This window comes from Ammospiza caudacuta, chromosome 14, assembly GCF_027887145.1.
Source record: "Ammospiza caudacuta isolate bAmmCau1 chromosome 14, bAmmCau1.pri, whole genome shotgun sequence".
NCBI lineage: Eukaryota > Metazoa > Chordata > Aves > Passeriformes > Passerellidae > Ammospiza > Ammospiza caudacuta.
In genome coordinates this window covers 20090118-20116319 of record NC_080606.1, presented here as the reverse complement: position 1 = coordinate 20116319, position 26202 = coordinate 20090118, and the positions used below count along the sequence as shown (strand labels likewise).

The following is a 26202-nucleotide window of genomic DNA, read 5'->3' as shown; positions in this document are numbered from 1 at the left end:
TTGTCAAAAAAAAAAAAAAAAAACAAAAAACCAAACAAACCTAAACCTACTTACAATCCTATTTTCCTCATTCCTGAAACCTCCTAACCTGGTTGACTCGTTGGAGTGCATTTCATGCATTCTTAGCAGATAGGCTGAAGGAAACGCCTCGTTCAGTGCAGCTGGAGGCTAGAAAGTGTGGGGAGTTCACGAACGTGGCTTGTCTTCTGCAGTCGCTGTGGTGCACACAGAGCTGGCCGGGCCCAGGAAGGATCCCGACCTGCTGGACACAACATGAGTGTCCCTCATCTGGAAAATCTGACTGACAATGAGTTAAGGTAGGACAATTCACTGACTTCCTCAAATGTTCCCTTAATTATTCCCTTATTTGACGGGCAAATGCCTGCTTGTTAAATTGTGGTTTAATACTTGAGAAGTGGGAGTTTTTTGTTTTTAAAACTGTTTTGAGCTACATGAAATCAAGAATGAAGTGTTCCCTGTCAGATGCTCCAGTGCTGCTAAATTAGTACTGCTGGCAAGTGTGGGGAATGTGGAAAATATTGTAAAGTATTAGGTCTTGTGGTGAGCTGTCAACAGCCACCACTCTTAAGCCTGTGTTGACCATAGGTCCTTGTCCAGTTGAAGGAGAAATAACTTGCACTATTTTGCCCTTATTAACCCATTCTAAGAGTAGTGAGATACGAGCTGAATCCCTTTCATCCTGAGTTCCACTTCTACTCTATTTTGGCCAATGGTTTGTGTCAGTCACAAGTTAGAAGGATTTCTGCCATTTGCAGACCTTGTGCTGGGTGATGGAATAATGGGAAGTTCAGGTAGTGAAGACTATAGTGCTGCAAATTCAGGTCCTGTCTCCTGGGACGTTAGAATCCTTATGCCCACACAATCACTGAGAGGACTGAGATGTAACCTATGTTATACCTAGCCTTCCTTTGCCTACTTGTTGGAAAGTGCAAGAGGTTTTTAAGGGAAACACTGGGGAAAAAAAAGAGATAAATGACCTTTTTGCCTTTAAAATACTTTATTTTTCCAGCATTTTAACTGGTCACAATCACACAAGCTGTTGCACACAAATAAATGATGCTAAAGGAGCCCAGAATAAATGTCAGGAGCTAGTTAAGCATGTCAATAAAGTGGTACAAAGACATAATGGCTTGTACTGAGTGAAGAATGGGAAAAGTGATCCTCTGGGCCAGCAATAATGGTTCGTAAATTGTATGTTGATGTGTAGTGCTGGTGCAGAGTAGGAAAAGCTGCTTTGCTTATTGCTGTCAAGGTGACTTCTTGTCCTTTCTCAGGCCATCTGTTTGCTCATGTCTTTGCCAATTCTTGGACTGGAATTTTCAATGGCAAGTGTTGGCCCCTGGCTGAGCAATCGTAAAGTTCCTTAACCCAAATTGCAGGATGCTTTCTAAAACAAGACTGGGAAAAAACAGCATCTCTTCCTGTGCTCAAAGTCCTTCCAGTTGTGTGGCTGGGTTGTGCTAGTTCCTGCTTCCCCTCATGGGCCTGGGAAAGGTGCCTGTAAATTGGAGGAAGTGTTTCTTAAAGTTTTCTATGTCTGGGAAAGCTGGGTCAGTTTTAAAGTTGTGAAACATTGTCTTCTGAATCAGTGACCTTGCACTCCTGCTCCCACTGCTGTGTTTAGGTGAATCTAGGAGGATGGGGTGAAGCAATAGAAATTTTAAAATAAGGACTAAGGAGCTCCGGAGTTTGGACATGAGTTAGCGGTTGGTGACAGGAGATTAGGCCTGGCTGAGCAAGTGACCATGAGTCAGGGAGAATTGAACAGAGCACATGGTGGTGGGAGATGGAGATAAACAAGCAAAACTAAATATGGAAGCAAATGATAAACAAGGACAAGAAGTTTTTAGGTGAAGGCTTAAGCATCAGAATGGGGATAGATTATGGCTTGACAACCTTAATCCTCATGTTTCCTAATACTTTCTGAATACTTGTCTTGCAGCCTGAGCAGTTTTTTTCATGTGCAAGAAAATTCTGAGAAACCATTTGAAGGCAGACTTCGCAGGCACTTCAGGGTATCCTTTGAGACGCAGATGAGTGTGGTGTTTATTGGGAAGCTTCTGAGGATTAGGGGATGTATGACTAGGAAAGAAATCAGATGAATGTGTTGAACTGGGTTAAGCAGTGGTGTGTATTACAGAGTTAGTTGGATGGAAACACATATCTAATGATTCATGAGGTTTTATGCAGTACGGCTGGCTATTGGCTAAAGGTTTCCCTGATCTCTGAAAAATAACAGCCTTCCTTTTGCTACCTAAATCAATTACACTATGCAGTGTCATGACCTGACAATGAGACTGGAAAATGGAATAGAAACAACAGGCACTTCACTGCATTTGTAGCCTGAGTCTTGCTAAATATGATTTTGATTAGAGAAGGACTTGTGAGCTCTGGCTGGGAAGTTGCTCCCAGAAACTGTAAAAATGCATTACAATTATACTTCTCCAGGGCAAGTAGTGACATTCCTTGTCCTACTCTTACCATACCTGGCAGCAGAGATGTTTAAAGAGAATAAAGGGAGCCTCTGTTGACTTCCTGCAAACTATTTTAGTGGCATTCCTGCCTTAAACCTGTTGTCGTACCTTAAATTCTGGATTGTCAACCTTACATTCTGGTTGACCCACAGTGTGTGTTTTAGCAGTCTTGCTCCAAAACTTTAAGCAGCTGGCAGAACCACCATGTTCCTAGGTAAATTGTTTCAAACAAGAAAAGGTTATTTGTTTTGTTGTCATTTTGTGGTGGTTTTTTACTTGAATTAGCCAGGATTTGAATTTCCAATTATTTAATCACAATGTTGTTTTTCAACAGGTGAAGCAACTAATTGCTCTTAGAAGTCTTTTTGTTTTGGAGATCTGTGCTGAGAGCGATTAAGGTACTTCAGACTTTACCTTATCTAAAAATTATTAATTTCAGCTCTAATGTAGTATAGTGGGGTTTGGGGTTTTTGTTGCTCCTCTTTTGTTGAGTTTTTTTTTTTTTTCCACTTTGTCATTGTTTTTTGAACAACACAAAAACCTAAATTGGACAAAGCATTTTGATAACTTCAGCCCCCAAATTCATTCAGGGATAGTGCCACCTCTGAATTATTTTTTTAAGTGTTTCAGTTCTTTCAGAGGGCACATTCGCACAGTACTACATCCTAAGCCCAGACTTACAAAGTCAGGGTGAGAAATGAAAGCTAGTGGGTAGATATGCCAATTCTGCCCAAGTATTTCATTTTAGAAGTATGTAATAGGAAAATCAGTAAAGAGGTGCATGGAAAAAGCAGAAAAACAGAGAATCTACTCCTACTAATGAGTGTTCTTCTGGCCCCTACCATTTTTGAGAGGAAGCTGGGCTAGCCACTCACTAGGCACTTGAAGTTGAATATTGTCTCTTTGCCCTGTCTGGCTTTTTTGGTTTGTGTTTTTGTTGTTTGTTTTTGATTTTTATTTTTTTTTTGCAGGGACTGTTGGTCATTGAAAATGGAAGAAACAAGGAAGCTTTCCCCAAAGCTGAGTAAAAGCAAAGAGCCTGTGAAAACAGAATGGGGATCTCAGAGCGTGGTGTTCACCTATTTCCAAGGGGACATTAACAGCATGGTAGATGAACATTTTTCTAGAGCTCTCAGCAATGTCAAGAACCCCCAAGACCTGAGCACAAAGCACAGGGGTGAGACTGTTGTCCTGAAAAACGGTGAGCTCCTTTCCCTGTGTGGGCCTGGTGTTGGATGGTATGACTGGCTTTTACTAAGGAATTTAAGATCCCTTGATCTTAAATTTGAAATTGTGTGCAAACAGAAAGCAAGAGACTCATACTTGTAAAGCCCTAGGATATGTAGCTGGGAATTCCTGGATAAATCCCTGTGATTAGTGGAGTGATTCCTAAGCTTTCCATGGTCCTGTTGACAGGACTAGGTCATCATTTTCCAGCCAAGTGTCCCCATCACTGCTGAATGCAATAAGTGCATTATGACTTAAGTTGTCATCTTCACAAAAATATATTTGTCTAAGCTTGCAGCTGTCAAAAACCTGCCTAATTGGTGGTTGTGTAGTGCACATACTACAGTATACTTAGTAGAAAGATTGATGGTGGTGGTTTAATCTGCTTTTATTATGAATTTGTGGTTGATTTTTAAGATAAGCAGCATTAAAGTGATTTTGTGGTTCTGTAAAAATGAATATGCAATCTGGCAGCATTCCCTTAGAAGTCCGCTGGAATTTGCCTTGGGAAAAAAATAAGAAATGATGAGACTTCAGATGCTTTTTTTCTCTTTTTAAGTAGACAACATGTCTCCCCATCAGTGGAATTTCTCTTCGCATTGCTACAAACCATATCCATCATCTTCTTCAACAAGCATGGCAACTTCTGCTCTGAATTTTTCCGCTGCTGGTGCGGTAGGCCAGTGCCAGCCATCGCCTCTGCAGAGTCGTCCAGCTCAACCTGCAGATTTATGGCCCTTCCCTCCAACTGGGACTCCCAGTGTCACTGGTTCAGGGTATCCTCACACCCTCCCTGACCTGCATGCAGCCGATGAGCTGATCTCTGACAGGAAATACAGTTCTCTTCTTGGCCTTCTGCAACAGGAAAGGTGCTTAACATCCATGCAAGAATGCACCATGAAGCAACACTCAAATTCTGCTTGTATGACTGGACCTGCGAGGTTACAAAATACGAGTCAAAGTTCAGCTCCTGGGGGAGGTAAGAAAATACTATCCCTTTATTCTTTGATGACATCTGATGTAAAGTGACAGAATAATGCCATCTGTTGCTAAGCTTTTCAAGCCGGATCCAACTTCTGGCAAACTCACAGAAATCTTTTACAGTAGATAACCCTGGTATGTACTGTGGTACTTGGACTCAATTAGCCATATAGTATGGGTTAATCAAAAAATGTGCAAAAAAATGTGCCTACTCACACAATATTTCACCTCTGGCTTACATTGGGAAGACATTTTAAGTGACTATAAGCATTATTCATAGTGCTATCTTAATCTCTAATAAGCATGGGTGTTAGGTGTGGTGTATATCAGATGCTCCCTCACTGGGACCAGAAAGGGGTGGCCAGGAAAGATCCCTGAGCAGCCTCTCTCACTGTGCAGGCTGTTAATTATGTTCCAAGTACAGGGTGGGAAACTGCAGCCCTTACCAGCATGGCCAGGGGGTTTTTCTCCCTCCCAGTCCCTGTCTGTAGCTGGAATGGTGAGGGTACAGGGGCTGGTGGACCAGCCTTGCCTTGTCCCCTGGCTAAGAGCTCCTTGCCATGAGGTGCTGCTGCCCTGGCTGCCGAAGGCTATGGCTGCTCTCTGCAGATTTCCCAGAGCTAATGCAATTCACACAGTGGTGATTGTTGCTTATTATCCACAATTACTAGGAATCCCAATCCGAGGTACTGCCAGTGCACGGCAGAAAGATGCCTGAAGTTCATTTATGTCCCCACAGCATCTAGATCTGCTGGATAAAATGTTCTCTTGTGAGTAATTCTGCCTTTGAGAAGGTCTCTGGGGTCAGGCTTCCTGGCCAAAGTGCTGATGCCTGTTGGGGTACATCTGCATTGCTGTTCCTGGGCATTCCCCAGTCAGGTAGCTTGACACTGGTCTGCAAGGAAAAGGGTTGTGAAATTGTTTAGGGAGTCTGCTGGAAAAATACAGTGTGTCCTTCCTGGTTCTTCTAAACAAAAAACATTGGGCATGTGAAGAAGCAATCCTGAGACTTAGGTTTTGAAAAATAAGCAGCTGTGAAATACCTCCTAGTTACCAATTTTCGAAACTGCATCAGCAGGAATTTGGCAGAATGTGGGCTAAAGACTGCCTGCAGATACAAGCAGGAGTTTATCTACAGTTCCTCTTTTGAGGATACAACAGATCTATGTTGTTATGAGGACCTGACCGTATGTGTTTTGCTAACTCATTACTGCTAGAATGTCTAATGCCCTGTCTGTTCATGTTAAAGGGAGAGTGTCTGTATCCTCAGCTGCAATGCAAACTGTCTGCTTGTGGTACATGAGCAGAGGTTTTCTGTATGTGTTGCACAGGCACTCACCCTAGACTTTGCGTAGGTAGTGAATGAGAGTTTAATTTCTTTAAAGACACCGTCTGAACTGGGATCTCATTTAAGAACAAGCTAAGGTGCCCTCTTCCCCCAAGGGGGCAATGCAAGCCTATCCCAATTCCTGGGAGCCCCAGGAATTGACTCCTTCAGAAAAAGAGCTATTTCATTAAATTAGTCTTGTGTTGATAACAGGGAAGCACTACTAACAACAGTGGACTTCTTTTCCCAAAAATTCAGAAAGAAAATGAGTGAGGAAAAAATTGAAAATGAAATGAAACAGCCCAGTACTCTCCAACCATTACCAATTAAAGCTGTTTGTTTCAGGGTGTATACAGGGCCTTTCTGAATATTTGGGAGCCTCTAAGCACCGCACATGTAATGCCATCCTTGTGATTACCAAACAACACAACAAGGATCAATAAGAAATGGCTGATTCATGTTCACAGGGAGTCTTTGGCAAATCCCTAGGATATGTACATTTAGTTCAGCTGCAGCAGTCCTTGTTTCCTGGCTCTATCTGTTAAATATACTACTTCTTGCTCTGTTCATGTTTAAGAACAGCTGATATTTATGGAAGTGTATGTTGCTGTGCCAGACAGCACAGAGCTCCTCAGCACCTGTGCTATAGGCTGGGCTGCAAAAGCACAAGGTTTCTTTAGTAACTATGGTCTACTTTTAGCTCTGTGCTGAATCTCTGCTCATCCCCAGTAGTTTTTGTTTTGTTTTGTGTTTTTTTTTTTTTTTAAGAGAGCAAAGGAAGCTCTTACCAAGGCTCAGAAAATCCCAGTGTAAGCCATGCCACTGCAGGTGAGTAAAGAAACCAGCAGGTTTAGAACAAATCAGACAGCAGTCTTGCTTATGCATGTAGTATTGAAGATCTTCCTTGTTTGCTTTTGTATTTCAAAAGCTCATTTTTCCCCCAGATAGAACCACCACCTCCCATAACTACATTAATAAAGAAGAAAAAACCCCACTACATTATATTAAAATGAGATACATGGGGTTTTTTTACCCCTTTCACCTTAGTTTTTGTGCTTATACCTTCAGACTGCCATTTCACAATGCCTGTTTTGCACTCGCTGTCCAAGTTTCAGATCCCAGAAAGATAGAACAGCCCTTGTTTTATATCTCAAGCATGCATGTGGTAGCACTGCTGCAGTTTGCACCAACAAACCCACCATACTCTAAGAAATTATTCCCAAAGCATTCAGGCTTTCTTATTTTTATTAGTCTCTTGGTACAACCAACCGTTGTTGGTTCTTTGATGTGCAATGTTTTGGGCATACTTTGAATAGGTCATTCTGGTTATTCTAGTAAGGGTTCTTTTGCACCAAACTCAAAGGTGCAATTTTATTTGCACAACATCTTAAGACATTGCAAGGACTGTGCTGTTTGACTGTCCTGATGCTGCTGTGTCTTTCAGGTGTTCAGATTCATGACAGAAGACGAGATTTGTACTTCTAGCAACTGAATGTTTCTACTTTATTCTGAAAGAGAAAGTTATTTCTGTGAACTTTTATTATTTGCAACTGTGAATCAAGAAGAAATGAACTGCAGCTATCCTGTGTTTTTTCTCTCAGCTGGAAGAATACATGTACTATTTACTGTTTGGGGAATGACAAAATAATCCTTTTCTATACAGTAATTTCTATGCAATGATTTCCAATGTTTGAGGTATTAATCTGGGCAGTATGGTTGTTATGGCCATATATGGTCTATTTAAGACTTTTCATGTAGTCCTCTTGAAAGGACTCCTGCCCTTTTTAATCTTTCTATGTTTATTAATTTACCACTCCTGATAAGAAGAGCAATTCTTATCAATGCAGTTGATAACCCATAAATGCAGGGATGCAGTTAGCATAATTTCAATGCTGGACCTTCTTAGCTTGATTTGATATCTCCATATTGTTTAAAACAGTCTTAGGCCACTGGCAAGAGACTTCAACCGCAGGCCAGCAAAGCACATTATTTATGCTGCAAAAGTGCTGCAATTTATGACCATATTTGCAATTCCTAGGGATACTCTTCAGAAGTATATAATATACTTATGCCTGAAGGCTCTGTTTTGTCCTCTCACTAATGTATCATTATCCTCTAGAAAGCAGTGAATTCATAGGAGCTCTGAGAGGAAACCTTGGTTCTCATTGGGTGCAATTAAAATACCATTCAGCAAAAATCTGCGGGTTAGGAGTGTTCTATTTTCCCAGCCTCTCTGCAGATGTAAGAGATTCCTTTTGTAAATAAGCTCTGTGGGTTTATCTTTTCCTTCTCCATTGGTTATACATTAATATAATATAATAGAACATGATTAGCTTTTTCTGACAGCTCTATGTAGTTGCTGAAGGCAATTTGACCTTTGAGATGGCAGAGCTTGTGATTTTTATAGGACAAATCCTGAACTGGTATAAATGTTTATGACTGTTATATCACATATCTCTGCTGCCACAGCTCCAGTTATAACACCTTGTGTAATTTTATAAATAATATGAGTTTAACAGCATCAGGAGTTTATGGTACTAATTCACAAACTGAGATTTTTTTAAAGGATTTATTTTTTCAATTTTACAAGTTTGCTCCAGCAGTTACATATTCTACATCAATCGGAGATCACAAGGGGAACTGTTTTAACTAAACTAATAAAAGATACACCAATGTCCTGTCTCGCTATAGATAAGCACTGAAAAAACCCCACTCCTTTTTAATATTCCTACAAAAAATCCCTTTCTTCTCTTTTAAAAATATTTGTCCAAGTAGTTTTGTTATCCCAACTCATTTAATTACCTGATTTTAAGGCTACATGGTAATATAATTTGACTTCCTCTATGAACCATAGCAAAGATTTCCTACCTGTATCATATAAATCTGTCATACTAGCATATGCTATAATTCTATTGAATTATAATTCTATTACTTAAAAATATTCAAGTTTTTTTTCCTTCCTCTTCCATCCCTTCCAAAGGACAATGCTTATTTAATTTCCCTGCAAGGTCTGAAAAGATAGTCTATTTAAATGGTCTTAAATGTAGTGTTTCCCTTGGGGGGCTGGGAATATATTACTTATAAAACCCTTGTTTCTGGTGAATCAGACAAGTGGAGTTGGACAGTGTGGGGGGGGGAAACCCCTTGTTTTTAAATGTATGTCCCTTATTGCAAGAACAGGGAGGCACCAATGGCTCTGCCTTGACAGGGTCATGTTGAGCCATTGCTGCAAGGTTTGTGTCCTCATTGTCCAGCTGTCTGGCAGACGTGGGGAAAGGGAACAAGTGTCCAAATAGCCCAAAGGTCCCTGGACCCCTTGCCAGTGCAGGCTCCACACCAGGCACACAGGTGCTTGCTCGCTGCCCTGGCTTTCAGAGGAATGAGGATGGAATAGAGGGCTGCAGCCCAGAGGCTCTGCTACTCTGGCATCTTGTCTAATACCATCACAGCACCATGCACCAGAGTGTGCCCGGGTTTATGGCATCTCACTGCTCTTCTGCAATAAACATAGTTAACCCATCACTGCAATTTGCCTTTAATGATTTAGTATAAGAGAGTTTTGAACATTTCACAGCAGTTTCCTACATCAGGTAGGCTTCTCTTTATACATGTATAGATTAAAACAATATAGATACACATACAGGCTCCTCTAGAATATTGTTTGTCTGGAGTGGAGTGTTTCTTGCGTTCAGGATGTTCAAGCCCAGCATGTTGCTGTGTTCCTGTGCTGCCCTGCTGCTGTCATGCTCCAATGACTGTCTTCACTCCCATTTGGCACGTACTCTCCTTACTGGCCAGGACTTGGCAACTGGGATGCTGTATCCAGCAGCTGCCATCTGGTGTAGCATCCCATGAGCTCTCCCCCCTTGGTCAATCCCCTCAGCCTTGGAAATATTAGCCACTTACCATAGAGTCATCCCTACCAAGGGGAAAAACAATCTCCCCCATGGACTTGGTGTTCCCACTTCCTCGGGTTTCTCCTTCCCTGTCACTGGCTTGGCATCCCAGGTGGCCACCCCGCTTCCCCTGGAGGCCAAGCCCCTCTGGCCAGCCCTTAGCCCTGCTCCCCACCCCTTCCTCTTCATAAGCTCCTGCTCCACGCAGTTCATCCTCTTTTCCCTGGGTTTGTCCTTTAGCAACCGTGTTCAAAAAGTGTGTGGATGGGGCTCTCGGGGCTGTGGTTTAATGGTGAACACAGTGATGCTGGTTAATGGTTTGATGATCTGGGAGGTCTTTCCAACCATAATGATTGTATGATTTTCTATTAATTTACTGACCCTGTGAGAAACCGCTACTTTCCTTGAATTGGGTGCCCTCTAATCCAGGAATAACTTGTTTGCACAGGTAGCTTTTCTCCTGTCTTTTTCTGGTGGACAGATGAGATGCCAACTACATGCTTTATGAGCTCTGGTCAGAGATGAATGCATCTCTGAGATGCATCAGTCTCAGAGATTGAAGTCAAGCGCTGGACATACCTGCCCTGTGTGGAGTCTAGGCCTTTTTTTACTCAGCTGCAGGAATGGGTGTGCATTTTTTCCACCATCTGTGTCCTAGGACACAGACACTTGAGAGGTGCCTTGCTCTGACTCCTCGCATGAGCTGGCTCTGGTCCACCTCTGATGGTCAGAAAAACCTTGTGGGTGGCTGGGAGCAGCAAGCTGGTTTAGCTACTCCACCCTGCTTTAGTCACTCATTAGCAGTGTTAAAAATAGCCCCAGACTGCGGTGACAAACAAGAGAGATTCTTTTGCTGTGAAAGAATAACCTAAAGTGTTACATATATTTTTAAAAAAAATAGGAATGCTCATCGCTTTCAAAGGGAACATGAGCTTTCATTTGCTTTCATTTCTGTTCAGGCGTCAATTAATTTGTGTCATCCCAGGTGAGCAAGGGACACCTCATGTACCCATGTGGCATGTAGCCTTTGGCAAGCACTCACTCGTCACTGGAATTTTTTACTGTCTTGTGGTTTTTAATCCCATTTTCTTGCAGGCTTTGCCAAGTATGATCCAGAGTAAAGGCATTGTTGCACCACTTTGTTCTGTGTTCTGTTTTACTGCAGCGCCTGGTTTAAAACATTGCATGTTTTGGGCTCAGGGCTCTATTCCATTTAGTCACTGACCCACTGAGAATTTGGTTTGGTACTCCTTTGAGCTAGCATATATCATTACACTTGGAGGATTTCAGCAGAAAACTGGTGCAAACAAGGTGGTTTTGGTGCCTTGGTATCTGGGAGGGGTTTCAGTTATCACAGGCTGTGTCAGAGGACTGTGTGTTATTGGTCTGACAATATAGCTGCACAAGCAGCTGCACTGTGGTCATATGCTACAGATCACAATTTATTTACTGAGGAGGTGCAAAACTAACTGAGTGCTGAGCAGGCGGCAGCTGGGCTGTCCAGGAAAGCACAGAGGATGTTTTCAGATTCCTAGAGCCATAATGGAGCTGGCTGAGCCAGTGTGAGCCAACTCAGATGTGGTGCTCCCCAAAGGGTCCAGCAGGAGTGCCCAGGGTCCCCTGTGAGCCACCATGGACCTGGCTGAGCCCAATGCCAGGAATTCACTGCTGATTCATGCTGTCCGCCACCCTGGTTTCTAGGTGATGTCAAGTTGGGCACAGCAAAGCCCTGAGAAAAGTGGCTGCTTCCCTGACCTTCATCCTCACCTCTTGTACTCCCATCTCCTTCCATTGCCCCAGCCCAGGATTTGCAAGCTCTGGATTTGTGTCTGACCAGGGACATTTGTGTTTTTCCCATCTATCTCTCTCTCTAAAAGGCTAATGCTGGAATCAGCACAGGCTTATAAAAATATTATCAAGCAGCAGTTCATTCTGGAATGCAACACTATTACAGCTCTTGCTTATGACCTTTCCACCTGAGATAGGGATAAAATAACAGCTCTTTCCCACACAAAAATAAAACGTTTCTATGCTCAGAATTATAAAGCAATCAATTAGCTCCCAATACCATGTTTTCCCAGAGCAAGGTGTCACTTTAGATAGATTCCTCTGCCAAACAGAAAAACAAATTGAGTGGATGGGAGGAAACTGAATGTACTGAACTCCCAAAGGGCATCTCTAGTGACTGAGCACAGCCTAAAATAATCCTGTACCAGCTGTCTGTTGGGCCCTGTCACCCTAGAGAGCAGTGCAGAAGCACCCATGCTGCATGGGCTCCATGCGAACTGCCCAAACATCATCAAGTCTCAAGCATGTGCAGCATAAATTATATATAAGAGAAGTTGCCATGTGCAGCTCCCCAGCCAAGGAACAATGTGTGCAGTCTGGGTGCTGTGCTCGTCCCATTCCAGGGGAAAACACATCAGCTAATTAAAAGTGATGGGCAATGAGGAAAGTCCTCCAGCTGGACTTTTTAATGCATAAATTTGTTTGTTTTTTCTTTTCCAAGGTAGACTAAGTCGATTCTAAGGAAAACTTCCTGGCTTTAAACTGTCACCTGACCAAGACATTTGAGGCATGTGATACTATCACAGTTCCACCCCACATTGTTGGTGCTAGATTTGTGCCACGTTTTAAGAAAAGAGTAGCATTAAAACACTCTTTTTTCCCCTCCTTTCCAAGGCTGCACTAATGACTGCTGACTGCAAGTGTGCAAAGGTCAGGCATTATTTTGCTTGCAAATGACAAAGGAACTATGATAGAAAAACAGCATTAAGGATTGTGGCACTTGTGGGTGCCCAAAACCTGAGTTTGCTGCATAGCACGAAGGTGAGTGTTTTACTCTGAGTAAAAGAGCAGGGGCAGGAGAGGCGGGCCTGTTTCCACTCTACTCCATGAAGGATTTAAGCACCTTTTTGCTGACATCTGCATTTGCAAGCAGAGCATGAAATGATTACCCAACACCTGCCCTGAACAATTTGGACTGTTTTTCTGGGTTTGTTCAAATCTGTAGAACCAGGATCATGGCTGCACCACTGTTTCCTGCAAAAAAAATGATTACAGGGAATTCGGTTTGTTAGACAGGTTTAAGGCATAAAATCCACACGTATCACCACTAAGGTGGTGCATTGAACAGAGTTGGTCTGTGGGACTCCTTCCCCCTGCCCCTCCCCAGGCCAGGGCTGAGCTGCTGATAGGGCATGAGTCAGGACAGGGCTGGAGGATGAGCTGGGTCTGAAGAGGAGGCTTCTAAGTCTGCCCTTCAAAAGGCGCTGCTGTGGAGCTTGTCTTGCAGGAGCACCCGTGGCATGGTGGGACAGTGGGGAAGATCAGGAGGCAGAGTCACAGTGGAGCTCACAGGCAAGAGCAGACAGCGAGTCGGGGATGTCTGCAAGGCGTCCTGGGCAGCATCCTCCTGGCACAGGCGCTAACAAGAGCCCCCTGCCTGCACAGAAACCTGTAGTCTGCCCACAGACTGTGGAAGCAAAAAGCAGTTGCATTTGTTTGGGGATTCTTGTTGTTTTTTTTTTTTTTTTTTCTTGCTTCACAGGAAAGCAGCCTGAAACTACTGTTGAGAAATGTCAGTTTGGGAAGCAGCTCTGGAATCATCCTGCAGGGTGCGTCGCCGACCGACACGAAAGGACACAGGCACACACCGCTTTCAGGTGAAAGGAAAAAAAGGAAGTTTTATTCTCTGACTCCACTATTTATAGTTTTACAAGGGTGACAGTGGATTGGAAGGTGACAGTGACACCTCTGCAATGCCACAGGTCAAACCGACAGTCCATCAAATCTCTCCTCCTCCAAAAGGAATGAAAGCAATGAGTTGTTTACAGAAAAAGTGTGTGGGAAAGTTCACTACAAGAATGTCAACATCAGAAGGCTTAGAAAATCCTGGAAAACCAGGGCGACAAGGGTGCTGATGCTGCAGCAGGCTGCCGGGCTGCTCTGATTCCAGGCAGTTTTCCCACACTGACAGGCTGCAGGGCACAAAACAACCGTGTAAGAGTGACTAATGAGAATGGCTGCCTGTTTTTTATGAAGAAGCTTGGGAAGGGAGGGGTTTCAGGGAAATGAGAGCCTTCTTTATTGCTCCTCCTTGACTGGGAAAAATGCTTTCTGTGGTTTTACAAAATGGGGAGCACAAGAGCCAGATTTATACCCCTGTGCAAATCCAGCCCCTGATCTCTCATACACACAGCTGCAGCAGACACAAAAATCTGCTTTAATACATACTGAAAAGCCCAGGATCTCCTGGCCTGATTCTGCCTTTTATCCTTATGAGGGCAGACACAGGCTCCCTCGGATGCAGTGGAGTATCAGGAGCTGCAGCTGTGGCAGTCCTGCCCATGCCTCTGACTTTGTTTAAGTCAATAAGAGCAGGAATGTTGCACATCTCTGTAGGAATTATCGAAGGAAGAAATTACTGTCCCTAGTGTCTCTGGCTCAGTTTGTGCATTTCTGGGATTGTGTTCATCTTTTTTAGCAATCTTGAAAGGAGGGAGAGAAATCTATAATTAAATCAATACATATGTAAATGAGCATCTGCCACAGGACCAGTTTTACTTCTTTGTGTAAAACATGCATTTCTATTGATGCATTACTTGTGACATATTCTTTGTATATAAGGGTGTCACTACATTGGATTTTGGCTTGATTTAAACAATTAAATGAGTCAAACCATTCTAAGCATTTACAGGAATTTTAAAGCTGTTACATTGGCTCTTGATGTATTCTTGATGCTGTCTCAGCTGACAACTACTTTAGAGATTTATGATTATTCTGAAGTAGGTTTGGATGAATTATTCAGGTAATAACCAGTTTTTGGGTTTTCACTGATCAAATGTTGTTGGATGTAAAACTAAGAGACCTTCTTGCTAGCCTGCATTCAGATCTGGTTTGTTTCTGAACTTCTCTTAAACCCCTTTGGAAGCAATGGCTTCACTCACTAATTCCTTGGTGGCTCTAAAATTGAAATGCTCTACTTAATTCATCTAGCATACAGGAAAAATACTGGGAGTGTATAGTCTTTATGCCATGAAAGAAGATACTGTTATTTCCCATTTAGGCAATTAGTCTGGTCTTGCATTTTTTCTGAATGCTCAGTGCTGCTGTGTAACTGAATATTCAGGGATAAATGTGATCCATTATTTTTTGTTTGTTTTCAGAGCTTTGACCTCCCTAAATCTCGCTTCAAAAAATGTGGTGTATTCTTAGCTGGTCTCTTTGAAAAAAATAATAGTATTGGTGATTGTGCTGTCTGTGATTATTTATTCTGCAGGGACACTCTAGGGGTTGCTGGGCTTCTGTGTTGTGCCTGGGTGCTGCTGCTGTGTGGGCAGGAAGGTCAGAGGATGTCAGTACGGCTTAGTCAGGAAGGTTGCTTGATCTCATCCTGTTATTATACGTATTTTTCTGCAACAGGTTTTCACACGTGTGTATAGTCCTCTGTGTCATTGGATCAAGCAAATGCTGCATCTCTCTTTGCTTTCTGGGCTTTTTCTCTTTATCTCCTGCCTTGTGTTACTTCCACCTCTAGGATGGAAGGAAAACAGTCATAACAGCAAATCCAAATGTCTGACTCCTGCATATTCCAGCACCTGGTATTTACCACTCTGTGTGCCTGAGGGTGTGCAATGTATTTGCACGTGTGCCATCAAGTTTGCCTCTGGTTTGTGAGTGAACTCCTGGTGCTTGTGAGAGATACATGTGCAGCTCCTGGGTGACAGATGCCATGTCATGATGCTGGCATGTTAATTCCAAGAGACTCCACCCAGACAAGCCTCGTCTGCTGTGGAGATCTTCAGAATAGAAAGATGCTCAATGAACCCAAGGACTTTGACATTTGTCACACTCTGCTACTGCTGCAGTCTTTAAACAGTACATTGGCTGTATAACCAGCAAAAGACCCAAGAATTAGTAATGGTTTAGAGCAAGGAACACAAATAATATCTTTTTGCCTTTTGATAAAGGAGAAAGATACTTGGTAAAGACACCAGCAATGCCCAGTGGAAGAGGAATAATGCAAAGGTCATGCTTGCTCGAGGCACAGTTCTCTGCACATGCCTTAGTCCTTGAAAGGTGACAGTAACAGGCCGTAGGCAAGCCAGATCTTCTTCCTAAGGTCCAGGCTTCAACAGCCACCACTGTTTCCCAGGGAGCCACGTTGTGTCCCAGAGCTGCTGTCAAGCAGTCTAGTGTAGGAGGTAAACTTTCCATCCAGTTCAGCCTGGAGAAGTGCCACATTACTGCTCTTCATCAGTAAAACCAGCAAATTCTCAGGGCTGAAGAAATGAAAGCTGTAGAGCAGCTCAGCAAGGATCAGACTAGGTGCAGCAAGGAGAAAGAGGTGCTTCTGCTGCAGTGTGTGACCAAACTGTGATGCTTCCAGCTCAGGGCTGCTGTGGGGGACAGCAGGAAGCACAGGTCTCTCTGAAATGCAGCTCTCTGGATGTAACCCCCAGTGGAGGAAATTACAAGCAAACTTTAATGTGCACAAATCCTTCATTTCCTGGCTTATCGGCTGCTCTTGGAGATCAGAATTGCATCTTTGATCCTAATGTAGGATGGGTTTTATGCCTTGTGTCTCCTGAGCCTCCAACTCAGGAGACTGGGCTGGGCTGGAGTCATAATCCAGCCCTTGCTCCATGTGATGGTGTGTACTGAGCATCATGCAACGCCATTTCACATCCTCTGGTGTTGTTGTGTGTGGACCAAAACCACTGGGCAATGTGCTGCCAATCCATGTGAGAGCTCCTGCCACCACCACACCCTGGAGGAACACAGAAATTCAGGAATTGTGTCTGGTCAGTTCTTCCTTGGCCTTAATTGCATCCCAAAGCTGCAAATGCTGGGGTTTCATACTCACCAAGGCTGCATATTGGACAGATGTATGAAACCCTCAAGGGTTCCTGTCGGGAGTTTAGTTCAAGCATGGCTTAAAGAAAAAGGCCATGAAGCCATGCAATTGAGAGAAAAGTAAAAGGTAGTTGCGAAGCAGTTCCAAAAGCAGTTCCCAGCCTGATTACTATAAACAATTAGACTCTCTCAGGCATCACTCTATAAACAATAAGGTTCTCAGACAGTCTTCCCATAACAAGTGTAATACCCTCTCTGGGAAAAGATGGCACCCTGGGAACAGATGTGGAAGTTTTGGGAACCTTTCATATCACAGTGGGAACACTGGTTTTGTTTTGTGTAAACAATTGTTGGTATTGTAAAACAAAAGGAGTGGTTAGAGTTTTCTCTGTTAGCCTATCGTAAACCTGGATTTTGGAATATGCATGAAGTTAATTAACACTGTTATTTAAAGTGACTGATCAATCAATAAATCGGAGTTCGATGCATTATAGGATGGTCGTTCTCCCCTCACTTCAACAGGTTCCTCATTAATTTTGTACATTAATAGCCCCAAAACAGCTATGAAATTTCAAGAGCTTTTAATTCCCCCTGCAGAGTTCTGGCCTTTTTCCTACCTGAGGCATACTTTTATGAAGGACTCACTGCCACGTGGCCACCCAGCAGAGCCACCTCATTGCAAAGGGTTGTAGTGGTGGCTGTTAGGGAAGAAATTTCCTCTTCATTCTGGGGTGGAGCAGAAAGCTGCCCCATCCTATGAACACAGATTATCCACAGCTATGAAGAGGACATTGCAGTGGAGGTTTCCAGGGAATGTTACTTCTCCTGTGCCATGCAAGCAGGGTGGCATGCCCCCACCTGTGCGAAGGGATTGTCAATTGTGCTTCTTGCCAAGGCTGGAGAGATATATATCAGGGTTTTGGTAAATCTGTTTAGAGCAAGGAGTGATTATCTAGTTCTTTTCTTTGTGATAGTGCCTTTGGCCATGACCAAAGAGAACCTGGGGAACCTGGTGTGGATATCAGTGGGGACAGTGTTTGGCAGCTCCTGAAATGGGCTTAAAGTACATAGTTTGTCTGAGAGATACCCCTTGCCTGCTGTCAATCAGATCTGACCCTTCCAAACAGTTCTTTCCAGGGCATTTTGGACTTCAGCTCTGTTCTCCTGGGAGATGCCTGACCTTCCTCACCACACAGGGTGGAAATTTTGCTTTATGTCTTCTCCCTGTGATCTCAGGTATATGAGTGAAAGTGCTGTGAGAGCTCTGAGTTTGTACAAATCTCTTTCAAGATTATTTGAAAACTGGGGCTCATTCTCAGAAACCTGAATCATATGCTTCTACCCTCTAGGACAAGCTCAATGGGTTTTCTGGCTATTGCAGACCAAGAGTCCTTTCTACCTAAAGTCTTCTGAGGCTGCTGTAAGCAGAAGCCAGTGCTGAGAAAATGAACCTAGTAAACATTGGAAGGAGATTGTGTAATTACCTGGTTTTGTGGTTCGTGATAGTTTTGCATGGGTGGGCACAGTGGCGTGAACCTACTTTCGGTTCCATTGATTTTTTTGCCCTGCAAAACTTAAAAAACCCCACCTGGCTCCTCTTTTCAAAGACCCCAGACAACCACTCCAGAGGTTGCATGCTCTGCTGTTGTGAAGGAAATTTGGGATAAATTTGGCGTCCTGCACCAAATCCAGGCTGTGACTTAGTCTCTCTGCCTCATGTGTCAGTGCAACAGAGCTTCACAGCTGTGAGCTTGTGGCAGCACTAAGACCCAGCATTGCACTATGTCAGTAATAGCTGTGTGATTCAGCTCAGTTCTTGGAAAATTAGGATGAATTCCTGGGAAAGGAAGCCAGGAAGAGCAGTGATGTCCTCGGGACCTGCATTGCAGAGTAGGAACTCAAGGGCAGCTCATGGGACGGCTGAGACCTTGTGGTGGGTTGACCTTGCTGTCAGATGCCCACCCAGCCACTCAACAAGACAGGGGAGGAAGATGAAAAGATTTTGACATAAGGGCTTGGATATGACTCTGAAATTACCATCATGTCCAAAACAGACTCCGTGGGGGGGGGGGGGGGGGGGGGGAAGATTTTTCTTATCCTGCATCCTCACTTCAAGATACAATGCACTTTGAAATTATACTGCTCCACAGATTAGAGCTGGCATGGTGATTATTTTCTATATAGGCTGAATCTATTTGGCTGTTTATATCTCTGGATCTTTACCCAGAAACAGAGATGCCTCATTTCACCAGTGATGAAACTGAGACCAGGTGACTTATCTAAGATATCATAAGCAACCAGACACAGGCAGCAAGAGAAAGTGAGTGTCCTGCCTTCCAGATCTCTTCATCTATATGCCCAGATCCCAAAGGCAAACAGGATCCACATCCTGGCTGGCCCATGGCCTGCAAGGGGATGCAAGGAGGCTGATGCTGAAGGTACAAATTGGGATGTGCTCTAGGTTTGCTTTCCTTCCTGTCCAACCACTGAACCCAGTTTCCGGTATGATTCCCCCAGTTACTGTCATAGAGATGACAACACAATACTTACGTAGGTAGATTTCCTTGTGGCTCAGCAAAATGGTGATTGTTGCAGGTTCATCTTCCCCTCCCTGAACAGTGGGGAGAACTGGTCCTTTTTTCCCTGTCCTTAGGCTTAGTGCCAGTAGTGTTTTCCTTGAACAGGGTGTCTGGGGTTTTCCTTTCACTGTATTTTACAGTGAAGTGGCCATTCCAGCATTCACGCCTCTCTGACTGCATCACCTCTGCATAATGCTTCCCTCCAGCTGTGCAGGGTGCTTCAGGCCAAAGATTTTCCACTTTGAAATAATGTTGCTTTTCTGCTAAAAGAGAATTAGAGCCTCTGGAGTTTGGTGACTCCTTCAAGTGAGTGAGAAGAAATATGTCCAACAGCTTGGGCTTATTAGGCAGCTCCTCTGGAAAGAAAACGTGGGTACTGAAAAGCATCTGTGTGTCCCCAGGCCAGGTCTTGTCTGCTGCCGGGGACTCTGGATGAGCCTGGGCACCAGCAAAGAAGCTGAAATCCCATGGCCCTGCAATTTGATGTGGTGATCTGGACCCATAAGTAGCATCCGCTCACGAGGCACATAGACCTGTGTCTGATTTATTGTGCATGAGTTATGTTTGCACAAGTCTTCTCCATGAGAAACTTGTGCCTCTGGTGTGACTTCATCCCGGGGGGACCTGCATGTGCATAATCATTTCTGGTTTGGGGCTTTTTTAGCACCATCATCCCCTGAAACAGAGTGCTTGAACAAGCTATGTTTCTCTGTTTTTTCTACACATTTTTTTTCACATCTTGTGAGAAAGCTCTAGCAAGGATGGAGCAGCTGACACGTTCAAGGGTTTCCAGCCCCCAGCCTGTCACAGCCTGAGTATGGTGGGAGAGAGGCTGGGCATGGGGATATAAGAAAGCTGGTGTTCTGCAGATGCTACCTGGATGCACCTCTGGCCCCTGTGGTAAATATGAGATGAGCTGAGGTCTCCAAGCCTCTGTAAATAGACAGTGAGCTCCAAGAAGCACCCTCTGTCTGCCAGTAAGAGCCTCTGGTACCTAGAAATTGTAGCGGCCTCGCTCCCAGCATCAGCGGGATGCAGGAGCTGGGGCTGCAGCATCCTCCTGGAGACGACCTGCTTTCATGTCAGAGCCTTGCTGGCTGTGATCCACACAGGCTGGAGCCACCTCTGATGGTTCTGTAGGGTATTGTGCTGCTCAGATGTCTGTGCTCAGCCCACAGTAAGGAGATTCTACAAAAGGGAGGACATTCACTTGTGTCTGAGGGCTGCCTATATTCCTTTGGCCATCAGCAGAACCAGCTGAGCAGGGTCAGTGCTCAGCCCAAGCCCAGGCTTTGCACAGCCTCTGGTCAGGGTGTCCGGGCTGCCAGGCTGGCTTGATGCTCTCACCCACTCCTCCCCACTGTGGCTGCTGGTGTTTGGGCTGAGCACACACTGAGCCAGCCCTGCTCCCGTGAACTGTGGGGAAAGCCATTGGAAACCTTGACAATGCACTCACCAATCATGAGGTGCCACTTCCTTACAAAGGAAACCTCCACCTGAGGTCTCTTCAGATGGAGGAATTCCTGAAACATCCGTGTTTTATGGAAACCAGACTTTTTATTTTCTCTGAGCAGGTTTTGTCCCTGGCATGAGAACAAAGTACATTGTTATGTCAGCAGCAGCTTTTGCAACTTTACTTTGCTCTTTTTGCCTCTGCAGCCTGAACTGTGGCTACGTCCCAGGGCCACTGGACAGTGAGGCAGGATGGGCTGCAGTGGGCTTGACTGCAGGGCTTCTCTGGTGTCTCCTGTGGCATCACATTCCAGCATGGAGACCCTTCATTTTTAGCCACAGTTTTCCAGATGGCTGTGTGAGGCAGCAGTGGAGATGTGGATCAGGCAGGGAGAGGAGCTGGAGGAATCAGTAGATGGCAGAGTTGTTCTCTGCTCTCTCACAGGTTCACAGGGATTTTATGGGGGATTTGTTACCAAGACAATGCCCCAGAGATGCAAGTATTCAGCCTGGCCAAGGAGCAAGCTCAGGCTGGAGCTGGGTTGAGCATTCCCATCATCATGCCACAGCTGAGACAGGACTGGAAGCATGTGCGGAAAGGGCTCCATGTGATGCCAACATGACCTGCTCAGAGCACCCTGGCTTACAGTTCTGAGGCAAAAGGGCTGTGTGACACCACTGCAGTGTCTAAACATGCATGGAAGGCAGCACTGCTCTGCCTTTGCATTGCTTTGCAAGAGATTAAAGACTGGTTTTGCTGCTTCTGACCACACACGCTGTGTCTTGGTTGGGCTCCCTGACTGAGATGGCTGCATGTGAATTTCTGCCTGCCCCTGATGCTGCCTTCTCCATGGGGTTGGTTAGTCCCAAGTAGGGGCTGAGGATTTCCTCCCCTAAGCTCTTAGGTCAGAGCAGTGTTCCTGAGTCTGCCCCTCACATCTTTGGCCACTCACCCTTCCTGGCTCATCTCCTGCCACTGACAGCAGTGTCACCCACTCTTGCTCACCTTGGGGCTGTGTGTCAACCCAATGGGATCCTAGTTATCTAGAGGTTGGAGCACAAGCCCCCCAAGGATCCAAAATCAACGAGGAGAGAGGATAAATGACAGCAAAGACTAAAAGGGGAGGAGTGAAGAGTCACAGATGTGATTCCCGTAGCAGTGAAGAAAGCCCTGTGATGAGAGCCTTTTGGAGCTTGATGTGTGAAGGGTTTGGGAAAAGATGGGTAATTTGCATTAATATTGCCATGGCAGGGGGATTGCGGTGTAATGGAGAAAAAACAGGGAGAAGATTGAACAAGTAGCTATCAAGTCTGCCTTGGGAGATTGCTCACGTCTTCGTAAGTTTCAATCAGGATCCAGATGTGTCCACATGCAGGATGTGTTGCTGTGCAGCCCCAGTGGAATAACCAGGCATGGCCAGCCCTGGACTCAGCCATGGTGAAGGCTCACGGCAAATCTCGACCTATGGAGGGAGGGAAAGGAGAGAAAGAATGCGTGGAACAACAGCTGATTCAGGCTGTGCCTTACCCACCTCCCAGGACACGAACCCCCTCGAAATCCTTGGGATCCCATCCATCTCAGAGCTGCACATGACATCTCCTCCTGGACTTTGGTCAAGAGCTGGGAAGCTGTCCCTGAGACTCAATGCCTCGATCCATTGGAATGTCCCAGCCAGTGGCCAGGGACCCTTGTGGGGTGGTGGGAGCTGAGGTGGCTCTGCTGTGGCAAGTCTGGGTAGTGGCAAGGTTTATTTGTGGAGCCCAGCAAGTGCTTGGAGCCAGTTACAGTTGTGGCTGGACTGGTCTAAGCCCCATAGTGGGGAGAGGAATGGCAGCATCCTCCCTCTCCCTCTGAGGCTTTTGTTTCGTTTGTGTGTCCCACACGGATGCTGAAGAGGCAGTCGTGTCTACCTTTTTGTCCCAACGGGACAGGCAGAGAGGAAGGAGAGATGCAAAGATGATGCTTGGACCCTCCCCACCCACCCATCGTGCCATGCTGTGGGAGGCAGCACTGGTACTGCCAGCCCTGCAGCCACCCCGGGTTTTGTTTTCCCCCACTCCTCCCTTCTCCTTTCACAACATGAAAAGGCAGAGCCTCACCGGGACGTTTCACTGTGGTTTTGGTGGGTGCAGGCCCCCGCACCCCGTGCAGGGAGAGCAGCTTTCACCAAGAGTGGGGAAGGCATGGGGTGTTCTGCTCCCTTCCGCCGTGACTCAGGCAAGAGAGGCTTGTTTGGCAGGGCCAGGGCCGTGGGCCTCCCCACTCTGGGCTCTATTTTTAGGAAGTTGGGAGGAGTAGGTGCAGTCTTCACAGCAAGAAGTTTCTAGTGCCATTTGTGGTTTTGCAGCTACTGCAAAGCTCAGCAGTTCTGAGGCCAGGTGCTCTTTGTGGCTCAGCACAGCAAGGCTGGCATTGTCACCCAGATGTGGCATGAAAGCCACATGCCCTCCAGGGCCCTCCATCCTCTGTGGCGTCACTGGGGCTTGTTTCTTTGCTGTTCCCTGCTCTCCACCCACCTCAGCTCCCCGGGGAAAAGTCTGGCTCGGGTGCAACTGTGGATTGTAGAGAAGGGCAGGGAGGTGAGGGGGTAAGGAGGGAAGGGGGCACAGGGGACAGTGACCCTTGGAACAGGGTTGCTCAGAGGGACAGCAGTACCCCAGTGCCACCCCCTGTTGCTCTTTTTCTATTGTTCTTTGCTGCTCTGGATGGTGGCAGAGAAGATATCTGGAGGGGCAGATGTTCTCTCACATCTGCAGGGAAAATGCAGTGGAGATGACACTGTACATCTGATCTGATCTACCTGCTATGTTCACATCTGCTTCGGCTTGGAACTTTTGCTCATCTCCACATGGGTTTCTCTATGGCTGAGGACCATGGCAAGCAATGGGGCTGCAGCCTGCCATTGCCACCATGGTGGCTACAACCAGCATATTCTGCTCTTCTCTTCCACAGGGGGATGTAGCTTTCACAAGGATTGACATGTTTTTCTCTCCCTGAAACTGCTTCTTGCTGCTCTGGACTCCCAAGAATTTTATTTTATTCGACTGAGGTAGATAGTGAACAGAAACTGTAATGCAACCTTTCCTTCTCTGGATGCTGGTGATGTTTTCTGTGGTGCTCTGGCTATATCTGTTCCCTCTTCCTCTCTGATGGCAGGGTTGTCCTGGAGACATGAGAGCTCAGAAGGTACAGAGAGAGTGAAAAAGCAAAAAGCATCTAAAGAAATGAAAAAGCAAATGACAGAAAAATTCAAATTTCCCTTCTGCCCCTGGCCCTGGGCTGAAGGGACTTAATTTAGGTTTCTCTCATAGACTCATTTCTGTATCATTCCCATGACATTGCAGGCAAACTCCTTTTCTGACTCAGAATAAAATCTTCTTTTCGAGTGTATTGCTCTTAGCACTGCACAACACCCAGCTTTTGTTAATTATAAAGAGCATGTGGGGCAAGCATCGCATTTTAAAAAGCTAGTCAAGAAACCACAGCGTGCACCCAGAAAACCCCAAAAAATCACTCTCTTCTCAGCAGCTTTCACCTTGCTGCCTTCAGAGATGCTCCCAGCCTTTGACAGATCACAGGGGCAGGCAACCGGATATTTTCTCAGTAAACAAAACTCAGAACACCGAATACAAATGGAGACAATTTGCTGATCAGCGGAAATACCACAGCTCGGGCAATAGGAATGCAAGCAGCGGATCACATTTTCCCATTGTCTCACCCAGGGGTTATCTGGCTGGAGGAACTGTACCAGTTTGCGTTCACAAGTAGGTGGGTATGGTAACGTGCAGAGAGTTTGGGATGCGAAAGAAAACCCGATTGGTTTCTTGGTGATGGGCTTATCACCAGGTGAAGATATGACTTCATCTTCCCTGGGATTATCCCATGAAGGCAGACTGCTCCTTCTGCTGTTGGGTCCTCTCTTCCTTGCCCATCATCTCTCTGAATCATGTCCCACTCTCCCTAAGACTGTGTTGCCCACTTTGCTTTGCTCCCCCATGTTCCTACAGCAGCCAAACAGTCGGGGATATGCATCGCCCTCCATCCCCACTATCCATTTGAGGTGGCAATAGAGGATGTCCCAAGGGGCCAACAGCTCCACGTACCCTGCAGCAGGTCCCTGGGTTGCCTGGCTCTGAGCAGTCACGGTGCCAGAATGGCTCATTGGGGGTCTGCCTGCCACAGGGCCTGGTCAGCTCCTCTTGTCTGATCCAACACCCCTGCTCTGCAGCTGTGGTGGTCCAGGTTGAGCCATAGAAGCCTCAGGACCAGGTGCTGCAGAGTGGACAGCTCACAAGGGTTGCTCCCTGCCAGTTGCAGAAGCAAGGGGCTGGATTGCTGGTGTGGAGCAATGGTTTCCTGAAGAGGATCTGCTGCTGCTGAACCTCTGCCAGGATCCCCACTGTCATATTTTCCACCTGGTTTCCCCTATCAGGGTGCTGCCAAGGAGCAACTTAGTTTCCTGGTTTGCAGCACCGGTGGCCAACGGTGATGTTCTGTGCTGGGTACTCAAAACTGGAGCTCTTCCCCATCGTCCTCACCAAATTCGTCAGCCCATCTAAGGCTCCAGCCTCCATCAAGGAGCATGTAACAGGACCAGTGACATGCTTGGTCTTTTCAACATTTCCTACAGGTTCTTCTCATTTCAGTGAAGCAGGTGGCTCTACAGAAATGTCTTTGAAAAGGTTCTGTCCACTGGAGAAAGCCAGGGCTCAGGAATAGCTGTGCAAAAACTCTGCAACACTCAGCACTGTGGTTTCACACGTTGTTGGCTGCCTCTGTCCCAACACATTCGGGAACAGTATTAAATGATGACTTGCCATGTAATTTAGTTTCACATGTAGTGACTTCCCCAAGATGTGTTAAATTTAGAGGAAACGCTAAAGAGCCCTGGAAAATGCTGCTGAGTGTGGTGGGGCTAAGGCAAAGCATGAGAACTTCGGGGAGCTGATGCTGCTCCCCACTGTGGCCTCATGGCCCTCAGCTGTCTGGAGTATTATTGGGGATTTTCAAATGGCTTTCTGCCTATGGCAAACTTGCCATGATAGGGACAAGTATGCAGGAGCTTGATGTCAGACCAGATGCCTGAGAGGAGACCAGGCTGGGCCTTTCCAAAGATTATGGCAATTTTAAGACAAAAAGAAAGCACTTGGCAGTGGCCCCAGGCTGTGTGTGGTCTTGGTCCTCTGCGCAGTAGAGCTGCAAGCCTGAGGGACCAGGTCCAAAGCTCAGTCATACTGAGGAGACCCTCTTTGGGGACTCAAGTAATGCATTCCCAGTACTGTTTATGGCACCTTGTTGCCCCTGGGAGGACACTCCTGAGGAGACTGGAAAGCCCTGGTGAGCTGAGCAGCAAGGCAGCCCTTGGATGGTCAGGGTGTGTGGGCAG

At 45.6% G+C, this 26202-nt stretch overlaps 1 protein-coding gene across 2 annotated transcripts; it reads left to right on the top strand.

The window, feature by feature from the left end:
* The first annotated feature begins 225 nt into the window (after positions 1-225).
* Positions 226-8889, top strand: VGLL1 (vestigial like family member 1). Of its 2 annotated transcripts, none has more exons than XM_058814309.1 (6): positions 226-317; positions 2830-2893; positions 3467-3696; positions 4285-4701; positions 6799-6858; positions 7475-8889. In XM_058814309.1, exons 3-6 carry the CDS (start codon positions 3486-3488, stop codon positions 7513-7515), a joined length of 729 nt encoding a protein of 242 aa, XP_058670292.1. In that variant the 5' UTR covers positions 226-317; positions 2830-2893; positions 3467-3485; the 3' UTR covers positions 7516-8889. The 2 variants fall into 2 exon arrangements, with proteins under 2 accessions (XP_058670292.1, XP_058670291.1); XM_058814308.1 differs by having other exon boundaries at positions 4282-4701.
* Positions 8890-26202: the final 17313 nt, after the last annotated feature.

Coding starts and splice junctions, on each gene's coding strand:
- VGLL1 (XM_058814308.1), top strand. CDS start 3,486: ATGGAAGAAACAAGGAAGCTTTCCCCAAAGCTGAGTAAAAGCAAAGAG. Junction 3,697..4,281: donor GACTGTTGTCCTGAAAAACG/GTGAGCTCCTTT, acceptor TCTCTTTTTAAG/TAGACAACATGTCTCCCCAT. Junction 6,859..7,474: donor TGTAAGCCATGCCACTGCAG/GTGAGTAAAGAA, acceptor TGTGTCTTTCAG/GTGTTCAGATTCATGACAGA.